We start from the raw sequence: 14,922 nt of genomic DNA, 5'->3' as shown, positions 1-14,922 counted from the left end.
ACTATCTTCTGATATATTAAGAAAATGGATGAAAGAATGTCTCAATTGTTATTTTATTGAATAATTTCATTTTATTTGAGTTAAAGAGTTCAGTTTTGTTATTAGTGAACCTAGATGATTCTTTTTGTTCCATTTTTATTTTTTATTATATTGAATTGGTTGTTTATGATGTTATGTGTATGGATTTGGATTCTCTAAATTTTGAATTTGACTTTAGGGGATAAAGTGTAATCTCTCACCATTTATTTTATAAGTGGGACCAAGAAAAAATGAGAGAGAAACCATTTAAGAGTGAGAGATCACACTTTACCTTCTAAAGTGAAAATTTAAAATTTAGAGAATCCAAATTCTATGTGTATAGTTGAATTCAATAAATTTGGATAACTTTTTTCTTTGGCCAAGAAACTTGCTCTTTTTCCTTGTCAAAATCATATTGGATTTCTTGCAACTTTGAGGTTGATATCTGAAGAATTATTACTTTCATGCATATATATTAATGACATCTTCCAAATTTTTGAGCTATATTCTTCATGTGGTTAGTAGCTTTGGTTTAGACAAATCTTTGACAGACATAAAACTTTCTTGTCATGAAATTGTTCGTGAAAAGCTTTTGAATTGCATAACTGATTTGAATGGCAATTTAGCATGGCATAAAGCTTCGGTGGCTGAATTGGAGGTAAAATATTAACCAAAGTTTTCTTGATATGGTGTAGGATGTAAGATCAAAACACAAAAAAATCATACAAAACTGTATATTGTAAGTATAAAAAGAATGGTTAAGTTTTTTCATCAATTTTTCATCATTTAGGCTCCACGAAGGATTCAATATAAAGCAATGTTGAAGACTTGCAATATGATTAACTAAAAGTCTAAAATAGATTATTCATTCAACGGTAACAACTTAATGTATAAAAATTAAAAAACTACTTAAAAGCAATTCGGAAAAGAAAATATCAATGATACATCATACTTCATCCAAACTATACCAGCATCAAATCTTATAAAAGAAGACGGCATGGTCAAACAATGACTATATGCCAAACTGTTTCATATGCAATGCCTTACTCTAAACTAAATAACACCACTAAAGCATGAATTCAATTGCAGGCCTATTAACGGGATCGTGAGCCAAATGCAACAATCTTTTGTGCATAAGAACATTCAGTGCTTACCTGCATTCAAATAGAAACCATCATAAGATTAAAAAGAACTCAAACATCATAGCCATGCATCCACATTATTCTATAGCCTTCTGAATGATTCCAGCTACTAGCTAGTGATGGGCTTATGCTATACCAACCAATAAAGGATCTTTTCTTGCCTCACAAAGTATGTTCAACATGCCAAAATAAAAACTCTAGCAACAAAAAGTTCTGTTCTTGCCTTTAGTGTGCGATGTAGCTACTGAGAAGAATTTCAAAAGCTTCTATATTTTTTACCGATCCTACTTTCACCCTGCTATTATACACAAATGCAAAATTAGATCTCACTGTAGAAAGATAGCTAGAAAAATGCAAAACTACAAAATAGGCGAGAAAATAAACATATTTAGCATAACCAGTAAAAAGCATTTTTCAATTTTGATCATCAAGTATTGACCCCTTTTTAAATGTCATATTCACATGAAGTCCTTCTTGCTTTGTTGTCCCTATTCCAATATGCAGGCATGTATTTGTCAAGAGATAGCTTCCCACTGAATGATTCAAGTGGCTCTTCTAACAGAGGACCGCTGTAATGGTGCTGCATCTGCAAACTCGTGTCCATGACCATGTCACCGTTCAGTATACGAAGAACCTTGAATAAACAAGCAGAAATCATTTTTGAAACAGTTAGGCACTTAGGCAGAGAACACAACCTCAAATGTCAGAGTTTCTATCCTGTCCTATAAATATTCTGCCCTGTCAGAGATCCGACTACTATGGAAAGAAATCCATAGGAATAATCTAGTTCCAAATTACACATTTTGGTACACTGCTAACTTTGCTAACAAATTTTGAACTACAAAAAATTATTAAGAATATGTTTATTATATAAATCAAACACAAGATTGAGTCAGGCCAGTTCAAAATTATTCTGTTACATCACAAACGGACCAGGCATAACTTTAAAGAAACATAAACAAAGGAATTTAAACTCTTCTTTGATTGATGCAATGGATGGTTCTGCTCCGCCTCATCATCATCATTTACCCCTGAGATTTAAGAGACATAAACACAGAAATTGAACTAAAACATCATGAACAGAAACATAACCACAGAAATTAAAATCAAAATCATAAAAACAAATACCAAAATTTTTTAACCCTCATAAACAGAACCCAAAAAAATTCAAACAACCAAATAATCATAACAAAACAAATAATTGAATGAAATGAATGAAATAAACTCATACAAAAAAACCTTAACAAAAAATAAGTATAACAAAAAAATAATTGAATGAATTCAACGAAACAGATTCATACAGCAAGAACATAAAAGGAACAAAAAAAAAATGAAATCAATCAATGAAGCAAATTCATATATACCTAAGTCTGAGGCTCCATTGAAACTCTGGAAGTAGAGCACCACAGCGCTGACGAGGATGCTGACTCGCTGAGACCCACGCCACCACTCTGAGGCTGAAGACGAATGACGCGAAGAGAGAAGAGAGATACTGAGAATGAATGAGACAATGAGGTATTGGGCTGAGGAGATACAGAAAAATATCACAGCTTCTTTCCACCATTTTTTTAATTGCTTTAAGTTCTTAATTGAAAAATTCTATGCAATTGACAAATCCAGGAACTCATTGATCAAACCCTAAATCAACTTCCAAACACAAATCACACTATTAACTTTACATTGACAAGTAAAAATATGATTTTTCTTTTCATAACATCGAAAAATCAAGTTAGAAATGAAGCACAATGTTGAGAGAGGAAATCTGAATTATAGCTCCAGTTGAACAGAGCAGAGCTTCAGGCGGCAACGGCGGTGAAGAAAGACGCAGTCACGGTGGCAGAGGATGGAGAAAAATGTGGACTTAGGGTTGAATGGAGTGCGTAGAAGAAAAATCGAAAGGAACTCGTGGTAAATGTAAAAAAATAATAATTACTATTAAAACCCCATATGAGGCATATTTATAAATTATTATTTGTGCACATCAGAAAAGCTTAAAAGATTTAAGTTTATTATAGACAGACAAAAAAAAAAAAGAGAGATTAATAAAAGTAAGACTCACATTATAAATAATAATAAAATAATAAAAACTAATTATAAAAAAATTATATTTTCTCTCTATACTACTTCAATCTATACAGTCCAGTGCCCCTTGTTTCTTTCTACCTTTTTCAACATTTGAAGTGAAATAATTGTACTATTATATTTGTTTGCTTGGACTTCTTATCATTAGTTGTCTAGTAGAAAAATGTAGAAAATAGTATGGTACATATGACACTTCTAATATAGAATGTGAAAAAGATGGATTAGATATCTCTGATGTTATTTTGGAGATGCATAGTTGTTGAAGATGGAAATTCTTTTTTCTGTTTTAAGGTTGCTTGATTGCTGAAGCTAGAAATACAATGATGTTCTTGATCTTCAGCTTATTGAAAATGAATTGTACAAAATTGTCTATCAATGCTGTCTTGCAGTTTCCTTTCTCCCATTGCTTTCACACATACTAATTGAAGTTATGTTTATGTACGTGCGTGCTCTACCTGAGGATGAAAGCCAATATTGTTTTTCTACTACTAATTTCTTTTTCCCCCCTTTTAACAGCATCCACGACTGCATGTTCGAGGAGAGTGTTTGCCTACTACTTAGGGCTGCATGGTTTCAACCTCTCAAGGTCGAAAATCACGTGGAGCATGAAGATGCCTAAGATCCTATTGAAGATTTTTATCAATATCAATATGATTATGAGTATGAAGACGAGGATGATGATGATCTAGATGAAGTTTAGTATGGTAGCTCATCAAGTCTTCGCATTGGTAACCGGAGATGGGGAGACAATGGTTATGTCAGATCTGGGCGGCTCGAAGCAAGGCCAGTCCCGCAAGTTCATCATCTCGCCAGCCAAAAAAGAAAGAGGCAGCTGAAAAAGTGGCAACAGGTAGACGGGCTAAGAGGGCATTGAAGCGGGAGGCTGCTGATAAGGCTGCAGCGGCAAAGCATCAGCAGCATCTAGGGGAGGTTGGGCAGGAAGTAATGCAATACTTATGCTGAAGTCATACCAACTCAAGCCAGGCCTTGAGTACTCTCCTTTGCTTTCTTTTTCGTCCATGGATTCGCCTTCTTTCTTGGAAGTTGGTGTATCTGGAGAGTTACTAACACTGCCTTCTATAACACTGATTGAAACATTGCAAGAATTATTCTTTTTCTGAATCGAATCTACGGACGAGTTTCTATCTCTATCATCACTTAGGCTTGTAGTTGTGGAGCTTAAGAAACCTGAGTTCTGATGAATACTCTCATTTGGAGAAACAGGATTCATTTCACAGTCATTGGTTGCACCGAGGCGAAGGAATGGCAGTAGCAGCCCTCTAGAAGAGCAAGAATTGAAGTACTCAGTTGCCATTTCTTGATTCTCCTTCGCCACGCCAATATCAGGAAACACAATCCTCGAATACTCAACCGGATCAACCATAACCTCTGTTACTTTTCTGTCAAGCAACACCACTTCTGAAGAAATTGAAGAGGTTTTCGCAGATTTGGATGATATCAAATCAAAATTAAAATTGTTTGTGTCTAAGGAGAGTGTCAATTGAACTGTTCCAGCTGGTGAATGGAAAAGATCAGTGGAAGAGAGGCTATAATCTTGAGTCACTTTTCCTTTTCCTTTTCCAATAAGAACTTGAGAAATTGGAACCAAAGAGAATCCAAGAAGCTGATCCTCCAAGTGATTCCTTGCTCTACTAAACATCCAAATCTCACACTTTAGAACTGCATCATCAACATTGGAGATCTTCATCCTTAGATTCTCATTGAATGTTGGATTCTTTCCACCTCCATTGATGATTCTTGTGGATAAAGTCTCATCAGGGTTGTATGTGAAAGAGAATTTTGCATACACATCTTGGTTATCATAGATGCATATGTTGTGAATGTTTCTTGCATGGTGAACAAAGATCTCTAAAACCCCAGAGAACTCACCAGCCTCATCTTCTTCTTCGTTATCATCGTCGGCCGCATGATTCGCCATGTTCATTGTACCTGAAGCTGCTACTTTGATGACCTTAATTGAATGAATCCATTCTAATCAACCATAAAGGTATTCATAGTTAGAAGAAAAACAGAACAGAAACAGAACAGAAACAGAGTTATGTATATTTAGTTCATCAATCATCACTGATTAACACAGAAAAAAAAAAAGTTGTCTAATTTCCAATACCCTTTTGGATGAAGAGATGATCAAAGAAAAGAAAACAAAGAATTATGCAGCAAGCATGAAAAGAACATGAAGAGAGTGTTTTTTTTTCCCCTTACCTAATGGAATGAATGGTGATAGAGGTTTAGTTAACCTTATTCTATTATCTTGTTGGTTGAAGAGTATTTATGAGATCAATCCATGAATTGAGGCAGAAGCATGAATAAAGAGTGAAGGAGAAAGTTAATGTTCAATGGAAATGGCCTTTTTTCCTTTTCTTTAGGTGAAAATGGAGAAAAGTTGAGGAGTTTTAAGGCCTTTATGTGTGGTAGTAGGTGGAAGGAAGAAATTATATTAGAAAAAAATTATATATATATATATATATATATATATGAAGGATGATTGTTAGTGAGGTATGAATATGAATAGAGGAAAAAGATGATGTAATGTTTTTGTCCTTTTTTCAATTTTGAATAGTGATATCTATACGTAAAGTTTAAATGTCTGTAGATATCAGATGAAATTATAAAATTTAAAGATAGAAAAATTGGTATATAAAAAATTAAAAAATTAAAAATGAGTGTTGACACAAAAATTGGTATAAAAAAATTGTTTTTATTTTTTAATTTTTAGTTTTGGTGTTGAGTGGGGGGAATAGAGGGTGGTGTTGCTTTGCTTGACAATGCAGCTTCCATTTGTGGAGTGCTTAAGTTGCTCCACTGATAGTTACTCATACTGGGAAGGTCCCACTAGCCACCATCTTCATTATCACTCATCCCCCACTCTTTCAAATGAAAGCTTTTAAGTTTTAACACAAACATCAAGCTTTCTCTCTACCTATTAGGAGTATGGATAATCATTTTCCTTTTGTTTTGCTCTTTTTTATATTCTTTAATCAATTTTTTTTTTAATTACTTTTGTTCTTGCTGAGTTTGACCGGCGTATAGCTCGTCCGTCGATGAATGTCTTCAAGCTTCTCGTCAATATGAGTTATACGTCGGCAATGAGAGAACAAGGGGGTGGATACCTGCAAAAGACACTCCGACGCTCAAGTCAGTAAGTGTTTAAGAGGTATAAAAATAATTCTATGAATATAGAATATAAGACATAAAATAAAAGTTATCATGTGTTGTGTGTAATAATTCTATGAATATAGAATGTAAGACATGCTATAGAACTTAAAAGTAAAAGAGTTCAAAATAGAAAAATATACCTTGAAAGTTGATAATCGTAGAAAAGAAGACACATATTGATGAATATAACTAATAAATCAGAAAATATTACTTACACAAAATATAAATGCAAAAGTATGTTAAATTTTAATTATTAAAAAACATCTTTAAAAAAAAAAGACGTTTTACGCGTCTTTATCTGAGTGACTCCCTTGTACTATTATATTTGTTTGCTTGGACTTCTTATCATTAGGTGTAGTCTCAGTTGTCTAGTAGAAAAATGTAGAGAATAGTCTTAGCTGACGAATATAGAATGTGAAAAAGATTGATTAGATATCTCTGATGTTATTTTGGAGATGCATAGTTGTTGAAGATGGAAATTCTTTTTTCTGTTTGAGAATTCACTTCCTCAGTTTTCAGGTTGCTTGATTGATCTTCTGCAATCGGCTATCTTATTGAAAATGAATTGTACAAAATTGTCTATCAATGCTTTCACAGATACTAATTGAATGTGATGTTTATGTATGTGCTCTACCTTTTGAGGATGAAAGCCAATATTGTTTTCTACTACTAATTGGCTGCATGGTTTCAACCTCTGAAGGTCGAAAATCACGTGGAGCATGAAGATGCCTAAGATCCTATTGAAGATTTTTATCAATATCAATATGATTATGAGTATGAAGACGAGGATGATGATGATCTAGATGAAGTTTACTATGGTAGCTCATCAAGTCTTCGCATTGGTAACCGGAGATGGGGAGACAATGGTTATGTCAGATCTGGGCGGCTCGAAGCAAGGCCAGTCCCGCAAGTTCATCATCTCGCCAGCCAAAAAAGAAAGAGGCAGCTGAAAAAGTCGCAACAGGTAGAGGGGCTAAGAGGGCATTGAAGCGGGAGGCTGCTGATAAGGCTGCAGCGGCAAAGCATCAGCAGCATCTAGGGGAGGTTGGGCAGGAAGTAATGCAATACTTATGCTGAAGTCATACCAACTCAAGCCAGGCCTCGAGTACTCTCCTTTCCTTAAAAAAAAAGGGTATTTTTTACTTTTTTTTTCCAATCTTGTACAGTGTTTATTCATTGAACTAGTGTACTGTAATATGGGGGGTAAAAATGGTAGACAATAATGTGGCTTTGGTATGTTGTTAGTAGTTCCGTGGGTTTAGGTGGAGATGGAACTCTTCATACACTCTCTTAGGATTGAACAATTTAGGTTTGTAATCAATTGACTTACTCTAAATTTTTAAAAGTTGTTTGTCATGATTCATGACTCTATTAAGGGTTATTCATTATGTGTTCTGCTTTCAAAGTTACAGATTTGGTATTAATAGAAATTTCAAAATCTCAAATGGCTGAAAATGATATTTGGACTTACAGATAGAAAGTTGTGCTGAAGCTTCCAAAGGAATTGCATGCTTAGTGCTATGTACAGAGATATTTGACCTACCAATTGTGATGTAAAATCTTGTAACAATATCAAACTATAACAATATCTTATTAGTGTTTGTAGGTGATATGTTTTCATTTACTATGTACATTCACTAGAAAACTAGCTTAGAAAAAGTTCCTATGGCATGAATACAGAAAAAAAAAATCTATTTCAACCGGTATGTCCTTAGGCACGATCATACATAACATAGAAATCACACTCAAAAAAAGGTTAACAATTAGCTAGAATAGCAGAAATTGCAGCGAAATTATTTGCAAAAGATGGAAAATCGGCCACATTACAAGGTGATTGCAACCTATTGAGGACCAAAAAGTCAAAAAGGGAGGCTATACATTATTGTTAGGTTACATGTAGCTTTAATAAACTAACCACAAACTGAGGAAGGAATAAGATGATAACAGTTGTGTTCCACTTTGAAATGGGAATTAAGGGAAATCACAATAAATCACACACACTATGGAGTATAAGAGAAATGAAGTTTGTAATGTCTTATCAATATCTTGCATTGCATGCATGTGCTGTTTGATGAGTCATTTGACAATGATGTATCCCAAGTTTTCCTTATTTTTTCTCTTCTTTTCTTGTTCCATTTTATTCTGTTATGCATGTTTGTGAATGATGTTTTATCATAGGCTACTACTAAGAGTAAAGAAAGATATAGGAAGAATTAGTGGTCAAAGGTTAGGATTTCTCTTCTCATGTTGAATGGAAGCCACTTCTTGTGGACTTGAATCCAATGCTACATATCAACTTTTTCTTATAATCACACAAATTAATTTTCCCAATGAAAAGGTTTATGGTTGTGAAAGAAAAATGTGCCAATAACAATAATTTGACTCATATTGAAATTTAAGGAATTAGTCCAAAAAAGTTATAGATTAAAGCATCAAAAGTTTTTTTTTTTTTCTTTTTAATGAGAAGATAGGTCATTTTATAGCAAATACATAAAATAAAAAATTGAAAAAATAAGGGAGAAATGAAAAGTAAAGAGAATCGTGAAGGAAAATTATTATAAAACAAACTTATGAAGATTTTACACAAAAAGTTGCTTGTGTGAAAGTAATTATCTCTTGTGTGTATGCTTATCACTTAAGATTAGATTCAAGCCAATTTACTGAATTTAGGCACCGACTTAGTTTACATAGCTTTTTGTAAAAAAACCATATGTCACCAAAAATTCAAGTGAAAGAGATTTTCCATCTTTTGCAAATAATTTCGCTACTATTCTACCTAATTGTTAACCTTTTTTACCTAATTGTTAACCTTTTTTTGAGTGTGATTTCTATGTTATGTATGATCATGCCTAAGGACATATCGGTTGAAATGAATTTTTTTCTTTTCTAGATTCTTGCCATAGGAACTTTTTCTAAGCTAGTTTTCTAGTGAATGTACATAGTAAATGAAAACATCTTTTCTAGATTCTTGCCATAGGAACTTTTTCTAAGCTAGTTTTCTAGTGAATGTACATAGTAAATGAAAACATATCACCTACAAACACTAACAAAATATTGTTATAGTTTGATATTGTTACAAGATAGCATATACGACCCATAAGTCAAATAATTTCTCGATGATTTTACATCACAATTGATAGGTCAAATATCTCTGTACACAGTGATAATGATGGGAGACCACTCACCAGCTAAACATGCAATTCCTTTGGAAGCTTCAGCACAACTTTCTATTCTATCTGTAAGTCAGCCATTTGAGATTTTGAAATTTCTATTAATACCAAATCTGTAACTTTTAAAATGAATAACCCTAAATAGAGTCATGAATCATGATAAAGAATTATGTACAACTTTTAAAATCTGCATTTAGGGTAAGTCAATTGATTATAAACCTAAATTGTTCAATCCTAAGAGAGTGTATGAGGAGTTCCATCTCCACCTAAACCCACGGAACTACTAACAACATACCAAGCCACATTATTGTCTATCATTTTTACCCCCCATATTATAGTACACTAGTTCAATGAATAAACACTGTACAAGATTGGAAAAAAAAAATTTAAGTAAAAAAGACTTTTTTTTTTTTTTCTTAAGCAAAGGGGAGTGCTCAAGGCCCGGCTTGATTTGGTATGACTTCAGCATAAGTATTGCACTACTTCCTGCCCAACCTCACTAGATGCTGCTGATGCTTTGCCGCTGCAGCCTTATCAGCAGCCTCCCGCTTCAATGCCCTCTTAGCCCGTCTACCTGTTGCGACTTTTTCAGCTGCCTCTTTCTTTTTTGGCTGGCGAGATGATGAACTTGCGGGACTGGCCTTGCTTCGAGCCGCCCAGATCTGACATAACCATTGTCTCCCCATCTCCGGTTACCAATGCGAAGACTTGATGAGCTACCATAGTAAACTTCATCTAGATCATCATCATCCTCGTCATCATACTCATAATCATATCGATATTGATAAAAATCTTCAATAGGATCGTAGGCATCTTCATGCTCCACGTGATTTTCGACCTTCAGAGGTTGAAACCATGCAGCCCTAAGTAGTAGGCAAACACTCTCCTCGAACATGTAGTCCTGGATGCTGTTAAAAGGGACAAAAGAATTAGTAGTAGAAAACAATATTGGCTTTCATCCTCAAAAGGTAGAGCACATAAATAAACATAACTTCAGCGATCACATTCAATTAGTATGTGTGAAAGCAATGGGAAAAAGGAAACTGCAAGACAGCATTGATAGACAATTTTGTACAACTCATTTTCAATAAGAGAGCCGATTGCTGAAGATCAAGAACATCATTGTATTTCTAGCTTTCACTGCGCGTTTACTCAGCAATCAAGTAACCTGAAAACTGAGGAAGTGAAATCTCAAACAGAAAAAAGAATTTCCATCTTCAACAACTATGCATCAATAGCTCATTTATCACCAAAATAACATCAGAGATATCTAATCCATCTTTTTCACATTCTATATTAGAAGTGTCATATGTACCATAATCGTCAGCTAAGACTATCTTCTACATTTTTCTACTAGACAACTGAGACTACACCTAATGATAAGAAGTCCAAGCAAACAAATATAATAGTACAATTATTTCACTTCAAATGTTGAAAAAGGTAGAAAGAAACAAAGCCTTGCAGAAATACCTGCCATCAAGCGAGCGATGGACAAAGAGGAAGTCGAATGGATGTTTACACTGAGGGCAGGTAACTCTCTCTCTGTAAGTAGCCCAGCGAAGGATTCACGTCACGCTACAAAGTACAAAACATAATCAAGCCCATGAATTAAAAAAAGTACAAGACAACAACAACAACAACAACAAAAAAATCTTATCCCACTCGAACAAAGCCATATTACCCAATCATAAATCATATTTGTGTTTAGTCCATTTACATGTCAATCACTTTTAATCATTTCTTGAAGGGGAAGGAAAAATGTGAATTCCCTTCAGTCATAAGGTCCAAATAGTCATACAAACCAAACAACAGCAAGCAAAAACCATAGTTCAAGTGAAATGGACATAAAAATATAATAAACTGCATCAAAAGAGGGAGAAATAGCATAGACAAACCAGTATGCATGCTCGCAACCTTTTACAAGAGCAGTATCCTGAAGCAGAATCTTGTCCAAGCAAATGGCGCACAGACCTTCACGATGAACATGGTTCCCGCCACCTCCTTCCACCCCACGAATCTCCCCTTCACATTCACTTCCTGTTTCACTCTGAATCTGAATCAACAACAACACAAACCCAGCAACATCACCAACAGGAACATTCTATTCCATTCCGTTCCATTCAATTCAACACCGTAATGATTGGGGAAAAAACCACACAAATCCACAATCAATTTAGCTAAAACACAACGCCATTAAACATCAAGAACCAAAAGAAATCCCGAATTCAAAATTAATTCCAGAAAAATCTTGAATTCGGGATTTCTTTTGGTTCTTGATGTTTAATGGCGTTGTGTTTTAGCTAAATTGATTGTGGATTTGTGTGGTTTTTTCCCCAATCATTACGGTGTTGAAATTAATTCAAGAAAAATCTGAACATGCCCTAAAACCTAACTTTTGGGAATTGAATTGAACTGAATAATTGACAATAATAAGAACAAGAAAAGAAAAAAGAACAATACCTGGGGCTTGAGGGAAAGATCGTTAAGATCGTTGGTGAGAAGAGCAGACATAGTGAGCGATTGAGAGAGAGAGAGAAGAGAGAGATCCGAATTGGGGGAAATGAGCAGAAGCTGAAGGTTATGAAGGTTTTTTTGTTTAGAAAAGAAAAGGAACAAAAGATTCAAAGATGGGCAAAATAATTTGGTTATGGGATTAAAATTGGTGTCAAACGGGCTAGTCCGGCCTGTTAAATCTGTGGATTAAACAGGCTGGTCCGTTTAAGCCCGTTTTATTTGTGGGTTAGATTTTTTAATTCGGATCGTTTATAGTTAGTCCGTAGGTTAAACGGGTCAGCCTGTTTATCATTTTATTTTATTTTTTTAAAAATATTTTTGACAAAAAATACTAATTTTAGGTCAAAAACCATTAAAAAAATTATTATTTTTAGCTGATGGGTCGGTTTTCGGGTCGGATCGAAAGAAATATGGGCTGAAAGTGCTACTTTTTTTAAAAAAATGAAAAAAAAAAATTTAAACGGGCCACCCGTTTAGCCCGCGGGCTAGCCCGTTTAACCCGTCATTTTTTTCGGGTTAATCGGGCTCAACCCGTTTAGCCCGAAATTTAAACGTGCTTAATTTTAGAGGCAAAGCCCGCCCATTTAAACGGGTAAACGGGCTGGCCCGATGGGTTTAGCCCATTTTGACGGCCCTGCAGTGTGTGTATTTGCAGATTGGTGGTGTCAGAAGATATTTTTAACACGCCGAGACGTGTTACACATAGTTATCAGAACCGAATCGGTGATCGAACCGGTCAGATTACTGGGTCACTGGGTCACTGGTTTAACCGGTGGGTCACTGGTCGAACCGGTTAACCCGGTATATATATTTATTTTATTATTATATTATTATAGGTAAAAACTCAAGTTGATATTTAAGAATCGTTAGATAATTTGACAAGTTTAACTAAATATAATCTAAGGATTTTTAACTATCAACTTTATATGAAGACAATTGCATGTGAGTCTTTACCTATTATTATATACTAAAAGTATTTATTGAAAAAATAATATTAATAGATATCATATAATCATGAAAAGAAAAAATAAATTGTGATTAATAAAATTTTTTTGTTTATATTTTTAATTTGTATATATTTAATAAAATTTATAGTTAAATAAAATATAATTGATTTAAAATTGAGTGGTTTTAAAATTAAAATAAATTGAATATAAATAAAATTAAAACTTGGTATATGTATTATAATATGTATATATATTATTAAGAAAAATTTAAAGATAGAAAAATTGGTATATAAATTGGTATATAAAAATTGTTTTTATTTTTTAATTTTTAGTTTTGGTGTTGAGTGGGGGGAATAGAGGGTGGTGTTGCTTTGCTTGACAATGCAGCTTCCATTTGTGGAGTGCTTAAGTTGCTCCACTGATAGTTACTCATACTGGGAAGGTCCCACTAGCCACCATCTTCATTATCACTCATCCCCCACTCTTTCAAATGAAAGCTTTTAAGTTTTAACACAAACATCAAGCTTTCTCTCTACCTATTAGGAGTATGGATAATCATTTTCCTTTTGTTTTGCTCTTTTTTATATTCATTAATCAATTTTTTTTTAAAATTCCTTTGAATTCCTATTCACTCAAAACTATAAAAAGAGTTTTATATATTATTACTTAGGCTGCGTTTGTTTATAATATAAAATCGTGTTTGACGATGAGACATGAATAGAGATTGTGTGTCAACAAATACTGAATTAGTGTATTTTGTATCCATCCTAAGAACACAGAAACACTAAAAAAGAATACGATTTATTTTTTTTTATTATTCTTATTAATTTTTTATAAATATTACATTTTTCTTGTCAAATTTTTTTTAATAAAAAAAATGAGAATAAATTAAATTTTTATAATTTATTCTAATTTATTATCAAACAGAATACAAAAATATAAAATTTTATGTCTATGTCCCTTGTATCTTATTTTCAATGTTTTGTTCTACTATTCTCATAAACAAACACATATATGTATGTATTTATAAAATTTTTTAAATAATAAATAACTAAGTCAATATTTTGACAATCATATTTTTATGTGGAATTAATTTTTAGTTAGTCATTATTAGCTAACTTTAGTGTTTAAGTTTATAATTTAGGATTTAGAATTAAAAAATTTTTATTTAGAACTATCATTTAATATAAATAAAATAATTTAAAAAAATTTAATGTTAAATGAAAAAAAAATTTGATTGTCGAGTATTACTCTATTATTATTTGTAACACAAAAAGTGCAATCTCTTGTAGTCTTATGGGCATTTATTTGTCAAAACAATGGAGATATTGCTTTGGTTTTATATTTCTAAACATTTTTTCTTAAACATGTTAGGCAAACCTAACACTATAGAGTAGTCCTGGGTCCTATTATATGACATCAAGAGAAGAACTAAATTCAACCCCCTTTATTATATGTTATATCCACCCACATTTTTCATTAATTAATATATGATATATGATTAGTTTATATATAAAAATACAATTTCCAAAAGCAATTTTCAGCATATGAATCCACCTTTTTAAATGCAAATTTTCCAAACTTTCCCATTTGGTTTAATAATCTCTTTCACTTGAATTTTTGGTGACATATGGTTTTTCTACATAAAGCTATGTGAACTAAGTCGGTGCCTAAATTCAGTAAATTGGTTTGAATCTAATCTTAAGTGATAAACATACACACTAAAAGATAATTACTTTCACACAAGCAACTTTTTGTGTGAAATCTTCATAAGTTTGTTTTGTAATAATTTCCCTTCATGGTTCTCTTTACTTTTCATTTCTCCCTTATTTTTTTAATTTTTTTATTTTATGTATTTGCTATAAAATGAGG

The 14,922-nt window shown here is 33.0% G+C and overlaps 1 protein-coding gene, 1 long non-coding RNA gene and 1 pseudogene across 3 annotated transcripts; 1 reads left to right on the top strand and 2 right to left on the bottom strand.

Annotated features, from left to right (window-relative positions):
- Positions 1-854: 854 nt before the first annotated feature.
- Positions 855-5,702, bottom strand: LOC112764992 (uncharacterized). Of its 2 annotated transcripts, XR_003183426.3 has the most exons (4): positions 2,525-3,043; positions 1,600-1,794; positions 1,384-1,455; positions 855-1,172 (listed from the first exon to the last, which is right to left on the bottom strand). XR_003183426.3 is itself a non-coding variant. In XM_072223331.1 (3 exons), the coding sequence occupies exon 2, from the start codon at positions 5,185-5,187 to the stop codon at positions 4,102-4,104; it is 1,086 nt and encodes a 361-aa protein (XP_072079432.1). In that variant the 5' UTR covers positions 5,188-5,234; positions 5,466-5,702; the 3' UTR covers positions 2,009-2,191; positions 2,525-4,101. The 2 variants fall into 2 exon arrangements, 1 of the variants encoding a protein (XP_072079432.1); XM_072223331.1 differs by lacking the exons at positions 855-1,172; positions 1,384-1,455; positions 1,600-1,794 and adding exons at positions 2,009-2,191; positions 5,466-5,702 and having other exon boundaries at positions 2,525-5,234.
- Positions 5,703-6,743: 1,041 nt separating this feature from the next.
- On the top strand, positions 6,744-7,800 carry LOC140181033 (uncharacterized). Its single transcript, XR_011875537.1, has 2 exons — positions 6,744-6,938; positions 7,120-7,800. It is a non-coding gene; the product is annotated as an uncharacterized lncRNA (long non-coding RNA).
- Positions 7,801-9,850: 2,050 nt separating this feature from the next.
- LOC112764990 (uncharacterized) lies at positions 9,851-12,230 on the bottom strand (annotated as a pseudogene).
- Between the last annotated feature and the right edge of the window lie 2,692 nt (positions 12,231-14,922).

The sequence above is a fragment of the Arachis hypogaea genome, chromosome 17, assembly GCF_003086295.3.
Source record: "Arachis hypogaea cultivar Tifrunner chromosome 17, arahy.Tifrunner.gnm2.J5K5, whole genome shotgun sequence".
NCBI classification, from domain to species: domain Eukaryota; kingdom Viridiplantae; phylum Streptophyta; class Magnoliopsida; order Fabales; family Fabaceae; genus Arachis; species Arachis hypogaea.
This window is presented reverse-complemented; position numbering and strand designations above follow the sequence as displayed.